Source organism: Narcine bancroftii, chromosome 12 (genome assembly GCF_036971445.1).
Source record: "Narcine bancroftii isolate sNarBan1 chromosome 12, sNarBan1.hap1, whole genome shotgun sequence".
Classification (NCBI taxonomy): Eukaryota; Metazoa; Chordata; class Chondrichthyes; order Torpediniformes; family Narcinidae; genus Narcine; species Narcine bancroftii.
In genome coordinates, this window is record NC_091480.1 from 39,794,298 (window position 1) to 39,813,466 (window position 19,169).

The following is a 19,169-nucleotide window of genomic DNA, read 5'->3' on the forward strand; positions in this document are numbered from 1 at the left end:
ACCTAACACTTTCACTGACCAGACAGTTATATTGATAAGATATTTGAAAAGCTTATGCTGCCGTTTCAAAAAATAGATGCTTTTGTTTTTATGGAAACTAAGGAGCTGATTGTTGATTTCAGGAAAAGAATGCCAGAGGCATACAATCCAGTGATCATTTGGGGATCAGAGGTGGAGAGAGTGAGTACATTTAGGTTCTTGTGAGTCACTATCTCAGAGGATCTTTCCTGGACCAACACCCCAATGGCATCATGAAGAAAGCGTGTCATTGTCTCTCCATCCTCCGAGGTTTGCATAGGTTTGGTATGACATTGGAAGCCCTGGCAAATTTCTACCAAGGTGTGGTGGAAAATGTGCTGACTGGCTGCATCGTGGTCTGGTGTGGGAACACCAATACCCCTGAGCATAAAACCCTCCAAAAGGTAGTGGACACAGCCCAGGATATTACAGGAAAAACCCTCCCCACTATTGAGTATATCAACTGGGAACACTGCCGTTGGAGAGCAGCAGCCATTATCAAAGACCCTCACCTCCCAGCACGCTCTGTTCTCACTGCTGCCATCAGGAAAGAGGTATAGGTGCCACAGGATTCGAACGACTAGGTTCAGGAACAGCTGTTACCCCTTCACCATCAGACTCAACAACAAACTCAATCAGGGACTCAATTTAAGGACTCTTATTTGTGCACTTTATTGATTTTCTTTGTTCTCCCTGTATTGCACAGTTTGTTTACATTTGTTATTGGTTTACTGTTCTTTTGATTGCTTACATGCTCACGCTGTGTGCAGATTTTGTTTGCATTACTAATTGGTGGTAATTCTGCTGCGCCCGAAGGAAGAAGGAATCTCAGGGTTGTATGTGATGATATGTATGTTCTCTGACAATGAATCTGAATCGTCACGTATCCCTATTTTTAAAAAGGAATTTCAGTTGGATTTCTATTGTGGATCGTGACATTAAATGAGGATTTTCATGGGTTTAGTTCACCATTTCAGTGGTGCTATTTACTAGAACATGGAGTTGATATCAAAACTGTTTATTTAAAGATGGTAGTCGAGATTGAACATTGCCTAATGTAGGAGGGTTCTGTTTGTTTCTCTAGTGATTGTCTATTCTTCTTAATACTCACTATGATTTATTGTTAATTATTCTTAAATGATTGGTGCAGTCAAGATAACCTTATGAATGATGTGAATTTGATTGCTTATCATACTTTCACCAAAATTGTATGTTCATTGAAAGAGTATTTATGGCAACATATTTATGCAGACCTAATGGACTAGGCAATGGATTTTAGGATGCTTATTTTCTCATATGAGAAAAAAAACTGGGTCTAATCTTGACTTTGATAGATATCCACGTCATTCTATAGAGCATAACCTGGAGATGTTACAACCTACAGTTTTAAGCTTTTTATTAAGGTTCACTGACTGAGGTGGGGTTTCCCTCCGAATGGGACAAATCATTATTATACTTGAATGAGAGATCAGTAATATCGAGTGAAGAATGATAGAACTTGGGGAACTCCCTGATTTTTTTCTAAGTTCCAGAATTAGACCAAATAATGCAAGTGGGAAGTGTTAAGTATTGCACAGAGGAAAAAATATGCAACACAACACTAATTTGTTTTGATTCAATCAAGTATATTACGCAGGGACTTCATTCTTGGTTCAAAGTGGGTGAGCTGGTTGAATGGCATTCAAAATACTAGAAAGCAAGCTATGATCATCTTGGTTTTTAATCCGATTGCATGTTGAAAAGTTACAACCATTTCTGGTCTCCAAGGCACTGGGCTACAGAGGTTAACCACAGAGCTCATCATTAAGCAAAAACCACAGATGCTGCAAGTTCAGTATAATCATTTTGTCAATCGTGTCTTGGAGTGATCAGAATAGGAGATTTTAGTTGAACAATGAAGGTAAAAATCTTTGATTAATTGAAAAGATGGCTTGAATTTTGTTCTTTAATTATCTGGAGTGATGCTATTGGACCTTTTTAAGGCCACCGGTGCTATCTGATTTCAATTTAGTAATGAGAAGTTAAAGAACTCCCTTGATACTGCAGTGCAATAACTTGCTGTGGCTCTAAACGTTATTTGTTCTGAGTACTTTGTATTGCAGGTGAAACAGATCCAAACTGACACTTATACATTTATTGATATGCATGTAATCCCTAGAAGCTTCAAGATGTTATTTGTCCTTTTCACTGATGAAAGTAAGCATTATTGCCTCGGTCCTGCTATTTCAGTACTCATCATGTTGGAGTGGAACCTGAAATATTAGTTGGTATAGATTGGCAATCTTTTCCTAAATGTCACAAGATCCCTTTCAGTCAGCAGTTCTGAAGAACTGCACAAGCAATATGGTAGAATCCATGTCCATTTACAGGGATTTAATTTTCTAAAGGTGCAATTTTACAAACTTCCAATGATGAAATACAAGTATTAATGTCTATAAATATTTTTGAATACAGGTACAGAAACATTTATCCAAAACCCCTTGGGACCAGAAATTTTTAAGAATTCAAAATTGTTCAGATAATAGAATAATAGTGGAGGGTTGTTTGCAACAGCGCTAGCCAGTGGGGTGGTATTGGTGGCGGCGAAGATGGGGAGGGGGTGGTGTTTGTTGTAGATATCTGAGCTCCCGATGCCTCAACAGCAGACCCTCGCCCCAGCAGTCTGCCAACCGTGGCTCCCAATGCCCCAGCTGCCCCCTACCCCCCACTGAATCTCCTGCTGCCCCTTCAGAGGACCCTCACCCCAGTTATATGCCCACCGGAGCTTCCAACGCCCCGGCTTCCTGCCCATCTGAGCTCCTGACTGTGGATTCTCACCCCAGATGCCTGCCCATCTGAATCCCCAACATCCTGGCAACCCACCTATCTGAAGCCCCGATGCCACAGCTGTCTGCCCATCCGAACTTTCGACCATGGATCCCCGTCCCAACCTATACCCCATTCAAGCTCCCAATTCTGACCGCTGGGGGAGGGGTGGGTTGGTTTGCAGATGCGTTGGACTCGGGTGGTGGGGGCGTGACTGGGCTTTAAGGCCACCGATGACGAATTGAGTGTCTATACAGCAAATCAGAGGTGATCGACTTTGTTTTTCCACTGGCACCTATAAAGTAGGAATTCCCTTGCATCCCATTAATTACCAACACGGGATATTCAAGCATGGGTTGCATTGAGTCATGTTTGGCACCAGTGAGAGATTTGGTGTGCAGACGACATCCAGGGAAAAAAAGGTAAGAGTTTCAAAGATTTTCAGTTTCCAGAATTTCGGATAAAAGATTACATACATGTAGTTTGAAAATTCGTCATTGCATATATTGAACTTTTGTGTTTTTTTTTTTAATATAAGCACTTGCTTCAGAGCTTGAAGGATACCATGATGAAGGTGTCCAGCCCAAAATGTTTGCTAAATAAAGTACGCTGTTTGACCTGAGTTTTTCCAGCATGGTTTTTACTTGTTTATAGTCATCCAATTTACTTATTGTTCATACCATGCTCTCAAGGTAGGAGAAGATAGTGTTTCTCCAGGACCATGGAGCATATTTACATATCTACAAGTTAGGAAAGCAACTTTTATCTCTGTAAAGGTATTGAGAGGTATACACTGAAAGTCCACATCACACTATCCACATCTGTACTGGAAGTTTTGGATTCTGATGGCTTGGGGGAAAAAGCTGTTTCCCACTCTGGATGCAAGAGCTATGGCAGAAGGGAGAACGGTTTACATGCGGAATATGTGGAGTCTTTCATGATGTTTATTGTTTTCCACCTGCATCGAGTTGTCCTTCATGCTAGGAAGAGGGTTGCCAATGATCTTTTCCATTGACTTCACTACAGCTTCCAAACCAGGAGTGAAACAGTTGCACAGGATACTCTCAATACATCCTCTTTAGAATGTAGTGAGGATGGAGGGTGGGAGATGAACTTTCCTTAGCCTTGACAGGAAGTAGAGGCGCTGCTTGGCTTTCTTAGCTATAGGACTTGTGTTAAGGGAAGTGGTCAGGGAAGCGTGATCTCGCCGGGCCCTCCTGAAGTCGACAATCATCATTTGTGTTCTTTAACTTTCAGATGCAGGTTGTTTGTTCTGCTCCAGTTCGTTAATGCCTGCATTTTATCTCTATATACTGCCTCCTTTTTCTTACTGATAAGGCCCAACACTGTTGTTGTCAGCGAACTTGATGATGTGGTTCGAGTTATGTTTGGATGCATGATCATGGGTCAGCAGAGTGAACAGCAGTGGGCTTATCATCCAGCTGTGGGTGGGGTGGGGGAGGGCTGTGCTCAGTGTGATAGTCTTGGAGGTGCTGTTTCCCATCTGGACTGCTTGAGGTCTCCCTGTCAGGAAGACGAGAATCCAATTGCAGAGTGAGGTGTTTAGACTCAGCAGGTCCAATTTCCTTATCGGGTACTGAGGTATGATCGTGTTGAATGCCGAACTGAGGTTAATAAATGGCACTCAAACTTGCGAGTCTTTATCTTCCAGATGGGCGAGGGCTAGATGAAGGACGGTAGCGATAACATCATCTGTGGAGCGGTTGGATTTCTATGCGAACTGCAGATGGTCCAGTGAAGGGGGCAGAAGGTGATTGATGTGCCCAATGATGAGCTTCACGAAGCAATTCACAACGATAGACCTGAGTGAAACAGTGATAATTGTTGAAGCAGGATACAAACAACTTTTTCTGCACAGGCACAATGGCCACAGCGCTACTTAGGGAGATGTTAAAGATGTTGGTGAGAACATCTGCTAGCTGAGCCGCACAACCCCTGAGCACTGTTGGAAATGTTATCCATTCCAGCGCTTTCCTTGGATTGACAATCTAGTTCTCTCTCCAAATCGGCCACTGTAAGACACAGCATCTAATTGTTTGGAGAAGGGGCGATCTCCGCTGCCACATCATTTTTCGCCTCAAACCGCACATAGAAGTTGTTCAGTTCATCTGGGAGGGAGGCATCATCAGCACATGCAGATGGTGTAGTCTTGTGGTTAGTGATATCTTGGATCCCCTTCCTCATGCATTGCATGTCCTTGCTGTCCAGGAAGTGACTGGGCATGCGCATGCTTTGCCTTCCTGATGGCCTTAGACAGCTTGGCTCTTGCAATCACTAGGGCTGCCCTGTAGCCCGCTCTGAAGGCAGCATCTTGGTTTCTGAGCAGCACCCGCACGCCCGCAGTCATCCAAGGTTTCTGATTAGAGTGAATAGTGATGGACTTTGGCACAGTAATGTCATCAGTGCACTTACTAATGTAGCTGGTCACTGTTGCCACATACGACCTCAGATTTATGAATGCCCCTGCTGACCAGGACTGGTCTGGAGCATCTAATGGGTGTCCTATATGCTGGGATTAGCATTAGAGAGATGTAGTTTGAGTATCCGACGTGGGGGAATGACGTTGTAGATGCTCGTATACACAAGGTCCAATGTGTTCACCCCTCTCGTAGCAAAGTCCACATACTGGTTGAATTTAGGTAGCCCTGTAGAGGTTTGCCTGGTTGAAATCCCCAGCGATGATGATCAGTCCATCAGGGTGTGAGGTCTGCAGTTCATTTATTGCCTCATACAGTTCCAAGATTGCCTCCTTAGCGTTTGCGGTGGTGGGGGGGGGGGGGGGTGGGGAGGTGGATGTATACACTTCCTGAGGACCATGGTGAATTCCTGTGATAGATAAAAAAGGTTTATATCTGACAGTCACAGTGTTGAGCAGTGACCAGAGACTCATACCGAATCCTTACACCATTCCATCTTATTCCACTGCCACAGGCTTTACCACAGCAGCAATAAAGTGAGCACGTCCAGCTGAATGGTGGCGTCCAGGACCCTGTCACTGAGCCACTTTTCAGCCAAAACCAAAGAACAGCAGTGCTTGGCTTGGAAAAATAAATAGGATTCTTGGTGCTGCTTTCCCTTGTGAAGCAACTGCCTGATCCTATTCTGTAGGCACCATAGAAAAGTATAGGTGAATAAAGTGTCTTTGATTGCAGATAATCCAAGAGGTTATGGGCTGATTATTAGTTACAGCGAATGACAAAACTGCTGCGGTTATCAAAAATGGTATTTTCTGCATCTCAAATGCTCAGTAAATGGTTTGTACATGTGTTGTAGAGTGATGGACAAAATTTCAACTTCAGTATTTCTCTAAAGTCTAAGCTTTGGAAGTATAACTGTTACTGTGCCATATCATTGTATTTTATTATCTACACTCCTGTGTTTTAATTATAAATGCACCTGCTTCTGGAATAGCGCAGCACAGATTATTTCGTTTTAGTAACTTTAAAATAATCTCAAACTTAAGTCCAGTTTTGTGTGTCTGTATCTACATGATGGTTAAGAAATATTTGATTTTCCTGAAGTGTTGAGAGATGAGAATTTTGACCACCCTGTTGAGATTGAAAGAGCACACAAGCCTCCTGGAGGAAAACCACTTCCAAATCAGAAGCTAATTAAGTTTCTTCGATATCAAAATGGAGAGAAGTTCTTCTGAGGTTTGAACAAGCAGAAGAGTTTGTGCAAGGTCTTCCGAGAGCTCAGGTGGATTAAAGAATTAGATAATCAGCTGCTGCCATCATGTCTTAGACGGACTAAATATATTTGACAATTTTTGTAGGTCTGAATAATTCAGAATAATATAGATTTTTTTTTAATGTTGGTCTGGAAATTCTTTGTATGATTGAAGATTAAATGGTAAATGTACCGGGGGGGGAGGGGTATTAAGGTTCTAACTCCTGCTGGATCATGTGGGCATTCATGATTTTGGTCGCAACCAGTAAAATAGAAGGAAGTAGTGTTGTGTATTATTTAAACAACACTTGTTTGGGGGGTTTATTTTGTTCATGTATGGTTTTAAATGTGAAATATATACTTTTTAATTGAAAACCTATCTGTTCCATTTCATTTGAGAGATCCAGTAGACAAGAATGTCCCTTATCTCCAGCTTTGTTTATATTAGCTATAGAGCCACTAGCAGAGGCAATTAAAGGGAGTCAAGAAGAACATAAAATTAGTTTATTTGCAGATGATGTTCTAATGAATTTGACAGAACCTGAGATTTCCTTGTGAAATTATTTTTTAAATTGGAAGAATATGGTAAAATTTCTGGTGGGACAAAAGTGAAATTATTCCCCTTAAGTAAGGAGATTATACTTATTGTCAAAGAACTACTCAATTTAAATGGCCAAAAGATGGGATTAAATATCTAGGGATTCGTGTAGATAATAATTTTTAAAATTTATATAAATTGAATTATTTGTTATTATTTAAAACATTGAAGAATTTTTAAAAAATTGATGCTTTCACCTATAACGCTAGTAGGAAGGATTAATTATATTAGATGAATATATTCCCAAAAGTACAATACCTTTATCAAACCCTACCTATATTACCTCAAAAGTTTTTTCAAGAATTAAATAAACATGTAAGGAATTTTTTTTTTTGGAAAGGTAAAATGCTAAGAGTTTCTATAGAATGATTAATGTAAAGAAGCCTACAGCTTCCTAACTTCAAGAATTATTATCAAACAACTCAAATGAGATTTCTCATCTTTTTTGAAGGAGCAAAAAAACTGGCTTGGGTAAAAATAGAATTGGATAAAATAGAGATTTTCAGAGGAATTTGTATACAAATGGGATTCAAAATGAATGATTGGTGATAAAGAAACACCATTGTTGAAACATTTGATTACTGTTTGGAACAACAGGATGGAAGGAAGTAGATCAGCCGAGAAGCCTCTGATTCAAAATGATCTCCACCTTTTTCAAAGGATAATCGATTTTTTACCATTTGGTTTCGTAAAAGCATTAAAAAAATTGAAGATTTTTATGAACGAGGCCAATCGATGTCATTTGAACAACTAAGGAGTAAATATGGAATACCTAATAGTACTCTTTTTCTTATTTTCAAATAAGAGGGTATTTGAGGGATAAGTTAGGTCCAGTGATCCTGTTACCTGCTTGTAGTGAGGCAGAAATTCTTATTAGGAAGGGAAATACTAAGAAATTTACCTCTGCAATGTATCTTTTACTACAAACAGGAACTACTAAACATGGAGTCCATAAAGGTGGGAACTGGATTTGAATATTACAATTGGTGATCAAAGATGGTCAGATCTATGCCAAGATTGTATGATAAATACTATTAATGTAAGGTATAGATTAGTTCAGAATAATTTTTTACATCAGCTTTATTTGACACCACAAAAATTGAATAGAATGAAATCAGATTTATCAGATCAATGTTAGATGTGGTGAAGAGTCAGGAACTTTCTTGCATTCAACTTGGTCATGCCTTTTGGGGTGGACTTGAGGTTTTTTTTTGACAAGTTACAGATTCTGTATTTCCACAAAATCCAGATTTATTTCTATTGGGAAATATGGAAGGAACAAGACCTATCAATATACCAAATGAAATTTGTTAAAATAGCATTAGTGGTGACAAGAAAGTTTATTGCAGTAACCTGGAAATCAGATTCACATTTGGGTGTGGGAAGATGGAATGCAGAAATTCAAAGCTGTACCCCTTGGAGAAAATTGTATACAATTTGAGAACTAAATCTGGTATATTTTTGCAAATTTGGAGCCTGTATATGCAAATTTTAGGTATAAATATCTTGTGGTGTTCTTCCAGCCTCTCAAGACCTGTGTTAATCTTCCCTAAATTGATCATATAAACCTTGCTGAAGTTCAGTGTGTTGGAAAACAATCCTCCAAGCAATCCATGAAGCTATTTTTTCTTTTTCCTTTACTTTATATATCCTTTATTTCTTTGGGGGTAGGGGGTTTAGGGAGGGATGGAAGGGGAGGGGTTATAACCATCATGTAATGATTGAAACTCTTAAAATTTAAATTATTGTTTTATATAATTGTTTATTATATGTATGGAAATTTTATTTATATAAAATATTGAAAAAAGTTTGATTAAGGGTGTATGCCCATGTTAGTGTAGACCTCAAATTTTCTGAAGAATTGGGAGAGTCAGAAGCACTTTGGAAAAAGCTTGTATTTGAACCTGGAAGATGCGTAAATGTAAGCTTTTTTATGAGCTAGTAGTAATCGAAAGGTTAAAGCAAGGGTAATCCTGTAAGTAGATTCCACAGAGCTTTTCCTATCTTCCAGATATGTCAAATCAGGCCTGGTGTTCGTTTAAAAGCAGAAAATGAATCATGGTCAACATAGTCTTCAAAATTGCTTTTTCTCTTTTGCAGGGATAGAGTGCAAGAAAAGGAAGAACAGTTGATGGAAGAAAAGAAAAAGAGAAAAGACGACAAGAAGAAAAAGGAAGCCGCTCTGAAGAAGGTATTTACTGAATGCCCCTTTTGGAAAAGCTGCCTAATAAAATCAGATTATGTAGAATATATACCAGAGCTTACAAAATACAAATTTTGAAATAGAGAGAAGGAAATTAAGTCTGAATTGAAATACTTACATTCTTGGAAAACTTGCAAGTTTGCACACAGAATATTCAGAATATTTGAAAAAAATTTGAGTAGCTCTTTATATCCAATGCTTTCTCAAATAGTGATTGTAGCATAATAGAAAGCACAAGTGCTGCCTTGTAGTTTTGATTATGTATTATTCCCCTTGAAGAAAACACCAACCTTTTTAACAAACGTGTGCATGTGACAGTCCTCTTTTCAATAAGACACTTAGGAGGAAAATAGTTTGTAAGGGGATTTTTATAAAACTGCATTTTACTGATTATGTGAAACCCCATTAATGGTTGAATGAGACCTAGATGCTGCAACATCAGGGATGAACTGCACCTTTTACTGTAGCTCCTTTGTTCACCACGTTCTATGAAGTGCCATCAACATACTCATTAGCATGTTGAACAGTGGGAATGCAGGTGTTTTTATTAAACCCTTTCTGTATTTTTAATGTATTAGTTAATTGTGATGAACAAGTTTATGCATTTCTTTAATATTAAAAACAAAATATTTTCAAAAATGCAATATAAACTGCTGTTTATCTGTTTTCCTAACTTTAAGTGATAGTTTTTTTAACTAATGGGCATTACTTTTGTTGCAGGCAATTGAACAAAAAAGCAAAGGTAAGATGTGTTCATTGTTTTCTGTTGGTCTTGTATACTAATTACTTGGTAATTTGCCATACAGCCGATTTCCTGGATACATGTCCGTGGAGTGAAACATGAAAGTCTCCAGACGCTGTGATTGTAGTAAAAATACAGATGCTGGAGGGTTTCATCAGATTTCAGTGTCTATAGAAGCTAAAGATGTATTACCAATGTTTTCGGCTTGAGCCCTTTTTCAAGGTATGGGTAAAAAGCAGGTAGGCACCTGAATTAAAAGAAAGAGCAGGTGGAGGACAAAAGCTGTTAATTGGATATGGATAGGAGGACAGGAAAGGTGAGAATTGATTGGGGGGGGTGTGGGTTGGCTCTGGATGCAGAGGTGGAAATAAGGCAACATGGAAAAGGGAAGAGAGAGCAAGAGGAAAGGAGACATAGCAATAGTTGAAGGAAGTGGGGGGTTATGGGCCAGAGCAGTCAATGTGAATGCCATCCAGTTGGAGAGTGCGCAGACAATATGGGATGTTGTTCCTCCAATTTGCAGGTGGTCTCAATCATTTTACCTTCTATTGTTCAGTGTGTTCCTTAAGCAATCAATTGAAGTAGTTGTTACCTGAAATCTCTGAATCATTTTCTTGCTCATGATCAGCAGAAGCAGTTATTTTGGATGACCCTACCCATGCTCCCATAATTCATAGTGTTTTTCCAAAGCCCTTGTTGCTGTTATTGTTGAGATAATATAACTTGCATTAATGAGCTTCATTTGCTCCAAAATTGAAGTTCATTCCACTGAGATGGAGCCTGGATTGTTAAATGACAGGACAATTGCATCAAGTGTGAGAATATCAATTAACGCATCCTTAATGCCACTGTCCAAAGATGACGGTACTCATAAGCCATTTACAATGACATTGCCAGTGATGGAGTCCATCATCCCCACAAGTTTTAAGGCAGGTATCATCTCTGCCAAAGGGCAAGAGTAAAAGTGCTCTAAAGGGGTCACTGGCACTGACCTCCACCATCAAGAAATCTTTTGTCCGTCTGGTGATGAAACATATCAAGGTGCACCTCCCAGATATGCTGGACTCATTTCTATTTGCCTACAGTTGGAACTGTTCCATGACTATGCTATATCCTTGTACCTCCACTCTGTCCTGACCCATCTGGAGAACAATGCCTCGTATACCAGGCTGCAGTTCATTGACTTTACTTTAGTGTTTCACACAATAATATCCCAGAAGCTGGTGGAGAAACTGTCCTCGCTGGAAGAGAGGAGTGGATTGGGGGGGTGGGGGGGGGGTGGGGGGGGGGGCGGGTCACAGAGGGAGCAGTCCCTGCAGAAAGCGGAGAGAGAAAGATGTGCCTGGTGTTGAGATCACAAAGTCGATGGCAGAAATGGCCCTAACCCTTATTTTGCTTGAGATGGACTAAGTGAATTTGAAGTCGTAGTGGAAGTGGCATCAAAGCAGTAAAGTCGACAAGCTCATTCTGGATACATGAGGCAGCACCAAAAGTAGTCGTTCATGTAGTGGAGGAAGACTTGAAGGGCCTTGCCTATGTGGACTTGTAGCATGGATTGCTCCATGTAGCCAACAAAAAGGCAGACATAGCTGGGTTCAGTGTAGGTAATCATGGCTACCCCTTTGATTTGAAGAAAGTGGGATGATTTAAAGAAGTTATTGAGCGTGAGGACAAATTCTGCCATCGGAGGAGGTGGGTGGTGGAAGAGGACTGGTTAGGTCTGTTGTTGAGAAAGAAACTAAGGGCTTTGAGACCTTTGGTATAGGGCACACATGTCAAACTCTGGCCCGCAATATAATTATATTTGGCCCGCAAGATCATTTCAAAAATGTATTAGAGGTGGCCCGCCCTGCAGCTGTTTTTTGGTAATGTCACCCCCACCATCCTCCCCCTTCATTGCACATCCTTCCCCATTGTAACACGAGAAATTGTAACACGAGAAGTCTGTCGATGTCATCAGCCGGCAAGCTGGTTGGAAGGCTCCCCGCACAACCAGTCACTTCTCCCACCTGTCGAGCGGTGCGGCGGATGGGCGAGCGCCTGTGATTTCCTGTCGGTGCGACGGGCATGGCAGGCTGCGCACGGCCCCCGGGCAGCGCGAGCCCCGCGCGACTGGCACCGGACGGCCTTTCCACAGCGCGAGCGCACTTCTCCCGGTCGCCACGGCCTTCAGCGCTTGCACCCACGCGGACCCCAGGGACGGCTGGTTCGGCCCTGCACGTGAAGAGAGATGGTGGCTGTCCGGAAAGGCTGATCGGCAGCGCGCTGGGCCTGAGTGGGTGGGTAAGCAGGGGTGGGCAGAGGGTGTAGGTGAGGAGTAATGGGCAGGGGAAGTTATGGTGGTGCGAGGGGCAGTTAGAGGGAGGGATGAGTAGAAAGAGGGGTGGATAGGGAAGAGGTAAAAGGGGAGGGGCAGGGCGAGTAGGGGAGGGGTGATTAGAGGGTGAGAGACGGGTAGAGGGAGGAACAGGTTGAGGGGAGAGGCAGTAGAGGGGCGTGTATAGGATGGGGTGGGTAGAGGCAGAGCGAGTGGAGTGAGGGGTGAGTAGAGGTTGGGTAAAGGACTGGTCAGGTAGAGGGATGGTGGGTCGAGGGTGAATAGAGGCCTAGAGCCTGAGGAGTGAGCAGGAAATGCTGAGTCCTGATGCAGGCCAAAATGGACACAGCCTGTGAATGCTGACTACATCTCCACAGGGACCAAATAGGTTTCCCTCAGGTCAAGCAAAGGGTGAACTTGAGCTACCTACTCCTGACCTGTAACATTATCCTCCCTAAAGTTATATCCTAAAGTTTAACATTACATATGTTGAAAGAAGAGAAAACATGCAGATGTTGTTGAAAATTTTCAATAAATATTTAGTTCGGCCCTCGACTTAGTCCAAGTTTTTAATTTTGGCCCTCCGTTAATTTGAGTTTGACACCCCTGGTATAGGGAATGAAGGTGTATGGAGATTGTTCATCCATTATGGAAAGAATGGCTTAATGGCCATTCAAAGATATGTGGAGGAGCAGGTAGTGTTGAGGAAACGGGGTGGATGCAGAAGGTCTAAGATTAGGCAGAGAAATGATCATTGAAATACAATATTGGAAAGTGCAGAGTCATGCACTTTGGTAGAAAAAATAAAACAGGCAAGATATTTTCTAAATGGGTGAAAATTGAAAATACCAGATACAAAGGGACATGGGAGTCGTGATGCAGGATAGCCTGAATGTAAACTTACAGGTTGAGTCAGTGGTCAAGATAGCAGATGTAATGCAAGCATTCATTTCAAGAGGTATGGAATATAACAGCAATGAAATAATATAGAACATATAACACAGTACTAGCCCTTCGGCCCTTGATATTGTGCCAACCCATATATTCCTTAAAAAAAATACTAAACCATCCCTACCCTGTAACCCTCTATTTTTTCTTCCATCCATGTGCCTGTTTAAGAGTCTCTTAAATGCCCCAATGCTTTATCCTCCACCACCATCCCTGGCAAAGCATTGCAGGCACCCACACCTCTTTTTTTAAAATGTACCGCTACTGTCTTTCCAACCCCTCCCTTCATTCTACATATGTCCTCTCTGGGAAAAAGGTGCTGGCTGGCCACCCTATCGATGCCTCTCATAAACTTGTAGAACTCTACTAAATCTCCTCTCATCCTTATACAGTCCAAAGAGAAAAGTCCAAGCTCTGCTAACCTTGCCTCATGTGACTTATTTTGAAATCCAGACAGCATCCTGGTAAATCTCTGTACCCTTTCCATAGCTTCCACATCCTTCCTAATGTGAGGTGACCAGAACTGAACACAATACTCTTAAGTGTGGTCTCACCAGAGATTTGTACAGTTGCAATATGACCTCTTGACTCCTGAACTCAATCCCTCTATTAACATCCTACAGGCCTTAACTATCCTATCAACCTGCGTGGCGACCTTGAGGGATGTATGGATTTGGACAACGTCCCTCTATAATCTACTTTCCTAAGTAACTGACCATTTCAAGGCTGTACAGCCTTCTGCTTTGTCCTTCCAAAAGGCTTCACCTCATACTTAACTGGATTGGACTCCCATCTGGTACTTTTCTGCCCAAATCTGCATCCTGTCTATATCCTTTTGTAACCTACGTCAGCACAGTCCACAACTTCCTCCAACCTTCGTATTATCAGCAATGACCCATCCGTTCGCTTCTTCATCTAGGTCATTTATAAAATTCAAAAAGAGCATGGGACCAAGAACAGATTCCACTACTCTCTGCTTTCTAAATGCAAGCCAATTTTTTAAATCGCACAGCCAAGGTCCCATGAATCCCATGTCTCACGACTTTCTGAACGAGTCTCTCATGGGGAACCTTGCCAAATGCCTTACTAAACTCCATGTAGACCATATCTTCTGCCCTAATGGCATCAATTTCTTTTCTTATCTCCTCAACAAGCTAAATTAGACGCATGAGGCATGACTTTTCCTTCACAAAGACATGCTGTCTACCCCTGAGTAGACTACACGAAATGCTCACATATTCTATCCTTAAGAATACACTCAAATAGTTTGAACACCACTGACATAAGACTCACCGGTCAAAAATTCTCAGAAATTTCCCAATTACCTTTTATAAACAAGGAGATTGCCATTCTCCAATCCTCTGGCACCTACCCTGTGGCTTTAGAGGACTCAAAGATCATAGCCACTGGGGCCAGCCACCACTGCCCCTCACTTCCCATAGCAACCTGGGATACATCACATCTGGCCCAGGGGACTTATCAAACTTAATGTTTTTAAGAAGATCCAGCACCTCTTTAATCTCAACATTGTTGAAAACACAAACCTGTTCTATTTCGACCATACCCTGATCCAGGATTTTTTCTCTTGAGAATGCTGAAACAAAATATTAGAAACTCCTCCATGACGAGGCACATATTGCCTCCTTTATCCTCAGCAGCCCCACCTTCATTCTTGTTCTTTACACATAAGTAGATTGCCTTGGGGTTCTCTTTAATTCTACTTGCCAAGGCCTCCTCATGCCCCCTTCTAGCTCTCCTTCCTGGCTAACATACTTCTTATGCACCTTTCCTGTTTCCTATATCTCATGTATGCTTCTTTCTTCCTTTTGACTAGCTGCATCACCTGTTTGGTTAACCACAGTTCCCCTTTCTCTGTCTCATTGCGACAAACCTATCCTGAACCCAGCACAAGTGGTCCTTAAACTTCCTCCAGATTAGTTCTGTAATTTCACCTTTGAACATCTGTTTCCAATTTACTCTAGCTGGTTCCTGCCCTTCCGCAATTAAACACTTTCCCATTTTGTCTGCATTTATCCTTTAGCTATGCTGAAGCTCAGGGAGTTATAGTCACTCTCACCAAAGTGCTCACCCACCAGAGATCTGTCACCTGACCAGGTTCATTCCCCAGAATTAGATCCAGTATGGCCTCTCTTCTGTATGTCAGGAATCCTTCTTCCAAAGGACCAAGACAAATGTGTTTTTGTTGAGCACTCCGTGAATCAAGATTTTCTTCATCAAAAATAAGGTTAGCACAAAAAAGCCACGGTAATCGAGAACAAAGAATGAAGAAGCTCTTCTTCAACCGGGAACTTTGGGTGAAAGTCTGAAAGGGAGTGGTGCAAAAATGGCGACAGGACCAGCAGACCCAGGTAAAACTGGGGAGTCTGGTCAAGAGCTGAGCATCATGCTGGAAAAAATTGAGAATCTGAGTTACCGATTCATAAGTGTTGAAATGGTGAGAGATGTGTGATGGAAAGAAATGAATGAAATAAGAGATTGTTGAAGATCTGATGGAGAGAATGGAGTCGAGCAGAAGTTGAAATTCGAGGCTTTGGGGGAAAAAAAACAAAGAATGGGAGTAGATAATCAAGGACAGCTTGATAAAATTAATATATGAGCACTTCAGTCGACGGAACAATGTCCAAATTATCGGACTGAAGGAAGGAATCAAGGGAAGAGACCTAGTGAATGGGGCGTGGCCATGTTAATGAGCTGAGCAGAAGTGTTTTGAAAGAGCTCTCCACAAAAAGTATTAAAAACACCCTTTAAAAGCTCAAAAACCAGAATTTTATCATTATAAATGGATAAAACTAGTACTAAATGACCAAAAAAAACAAAAACTGAAGTAACAGTTCAGCCAAGAACATTGAATGGTAGCCTGATGAGGAGTGACTCAGCAGGGGTTTTGGGACTGGCTGAAACCAACAGAGCTGGAGAGTCGGCCCAAGATATAGCCACCATCTGGAACACGATGGAACCTTTATGCAGTCATTTTATGAGTATGAAATCAGTGATGAGAGATATATCAGCAAAGGTAATGAAAGTTGAAGTTGTGGAAGACTTAAATGAATGAATGACTCATTCAGAGGCTGAGCTGGACAAAACAAAAGACAGGCTGAAGGCACTGGAAGTAAAAGCAAAAATATGGGACATAGAAAAGAAAGGACAGAAGGATAAGATCAACCACATGGAAAATTTTGACAGACACAACAATGTAAGAATCATTGGACTGAGAGAAGGAATAGAGGGAAAAGACACGGTGAGTTTCTTTGAAACATGGATCCCTCAAATGCTGGGACAAAATAAGTTAACTGTAAAGCTGAAAATTGAAAGGGCTCACCGGACCCTCTGACCCAGAGAACCAGTGAGCTGCAACCACAACCAGTCCTGGCAAGACTTTTAAGTTACTTGGGAGCAGCAGATGAATATTCAAAAAATTAATGGTGGGCAATACAAAGGTAATGTATTTCCAGGACTTCAGTCCTGCCTTGGTCAAACAAAGAAAGGAATTTGACGAGGTAGAGACAACTGTAATCTAAACATTTTAAATATTCAATGATTTATTCAGCAATACTGAGGGTGGATGTCTCAGAAGGTAATTGATGACTTTTCAAGAATAAAGAAGTAGAAGAATTTTTAAGAAAGTTATGAAAAAATTAAAGTCACCAGCTGAAAGGGCTGAGAAGACTATTTCAAAGTGGGGCTAACTGAAAGATGCATCTTTATGCTGATTGTAGTGAGCCGTCTTGTTTTCACTGTTAAAAGGGAAAAAAACATTGGTGTATATGGAGAGCTCTGAAAAGACAAAGGTGGTAAAGAAAGCAGCAAGGTGGGAACTCCAACTTTGGGGGTGGGGGGGAGATGTCGCCAGGAGAGGAGTGATTTTTTAAAAGATAAAGCCAAAGAGAGGGTTTTTTCTTATTCAGAAGGACCCACAGGCTTCTTTCGGCCATTTCTGGGTACTATTGTCAATGTCACTGTCAGAGCTAGGGATGTGTGTATGTATTTCTTAAAGGGGAAATGTATGTGTTGGAAATGTCTTAATAAGGAAATGTTATGATAGTATTTAGAAAATTGGGAAGATATTGTTATACAATATTTGTGTGAAAAATAATATGGATAAAACACTAAAGTTTATTAGTCTTGATATTAATGGGATAAACAGGCCTGTAAAGAGGAAGTGGGTCTTAGCATACTTAAAGAAATGAAAAGTAGATAAAATCTTTTTGCAGGAAACGCGTCTTACCAAATTGGAACATGATAAATTAAAAAGGGGATGGGTGGGACAAATAATATCATCTTCCTTTGGTTCAAAGGCAAGATGGGTGGCAATTCTAATTAATAAAAATACACCAGTGTTAATAGAAGATTCCTGGATTGATCAAGCTGGAAGGTATGTAATGTAACACTAAAATTTATGAAGCATGGACATTTATGAATATTTATGCCCTAATTATGACAATAAAGCCTTTATGAAGGACATCTTTAAAACAGCAGAGGGAAGTCAAAATATAGAAGTTAGGGGAGACTTTAATTTCTGTTTGGACCCAATACTAGATAAATCAGCAAGAACAATAACAAGGGCAAAAGCAGCAAAAACCACAATTTCAGATATGAAAGATCTAAATCTTATCGATGTATGGAGACAATTAAATCCCAAAGAGAGAAAGAGACTGCTCTTTTTACTCAAGGGTGCACAACTCACAAACAAGGATTGACTTATTTTTAATGTCTACCCAGTTGAAAAGTAGTGATAAAAACAGAATATATAGTGAGGCTTCTACCAGACCATTCTCCATTAATATTAACTATAGCAACAATGGAAAGGTAAAAGAATGTATACAGATGACATCTCAATACTACATTGCTCAAAAGAACAGACTGAACACGAATTTATAAAGAGGCAGTTAGAAGTACTTTGTGAAACTATTCTGCCGTCTATTAATAATAGCTTAAAACATATTTAAGGGGTCAAATTATATCTTGTATGAAGAATCTTAGGGAACATATGACAGAGGAAACAATTTGGAGAAGGTTACAGATTATTGGAGAATAAAAAGCTAAGATATAATACAATACAAACATATAAGACAGAAAAAGCTATATTTAAAAACTAAACAATACTATGAGTTGGGTGAACAGGTGCACAAAGTTTTAGCCTGGCAGATTAAAACAGGGGAGTCATCAAGAATGATAAATGCTATAAAAACAGAAACAGACACTCTAGTATATAAGCTAAAATAACTTAATGACACTTTTAGACAATATTACACAAAACTATATAAATCAGAATTACTAGGAGATGATAACAAAATAGAAGAATTTTTGCTGAATATTGAACTTTCAAAGCTGGAAGAAAGAGAAAGGAGAGAATTATATGCTCCCTTCACAAGGGAAGAAATTGAAAAGTCCCTGGGGACTTTTCCCAGCTAATAAATAATTGGGAGAGGATTTATAGACAATTCAAATAATTATTAATTCCCCTTTTAGTGGATGTTCTGGACCAAAAAATGGAAACACTGGAGTAATTTTCAACTGCAATTATTAGTGTTACCAAAAAAGAATAGGGACCCACCAAAAATAACATCATACAGGCCAATATCCCTGTTAAATGCTGGTTTGAAGGTGCTAGCGGAAGCATTGGCTAATAGGTTAGGACAATATTTACCAAACTAATACATACGCACCAAGCAGAAGTTCTTAAAGGAAGGCATTCCTCAAATGGTCGAGAAAGATTATATAATAAAATGGCAAAATCGGAATGAAATCCAAGTATTACAGTCTCCCTAGATGCAGAAAAAGCATTCAACTGTTTGGATTGGCCCTTTTTATTTAACACACATGAAAA

General features: G+C 40.5%; 1 protein-coding gene across 11 annotated transcripts in view; it reads left to right on the forward strand.

Moving 5' to 3' along the window:
• Nucleotides 1-19,169, forward strand: part of LOC138747402 (trinucleotide repeat-containing gene 6A protein-like) — a 243,894-nt gene that overhangs the window by 49,558 nt on the left and 175,167 nt on the right. For all 11 annotated transcript variants that reach the window (XM_069906581.1, XM_069906577.1, XM_069906578.1 and 8 more), the window contains exons 3-4: nt 9,212-9,302; nt 10,035-10,056. In XM_069906581.1, the coding sequence (XP_069762682.1) occupies nt 9,212-9,302; nt 10,035-10,056 (113 nt within the window). The remainder of the gene's footprint in view (nt 1-9,211; nt 9,303-10,034; nt 10,057-19,169) is intronic.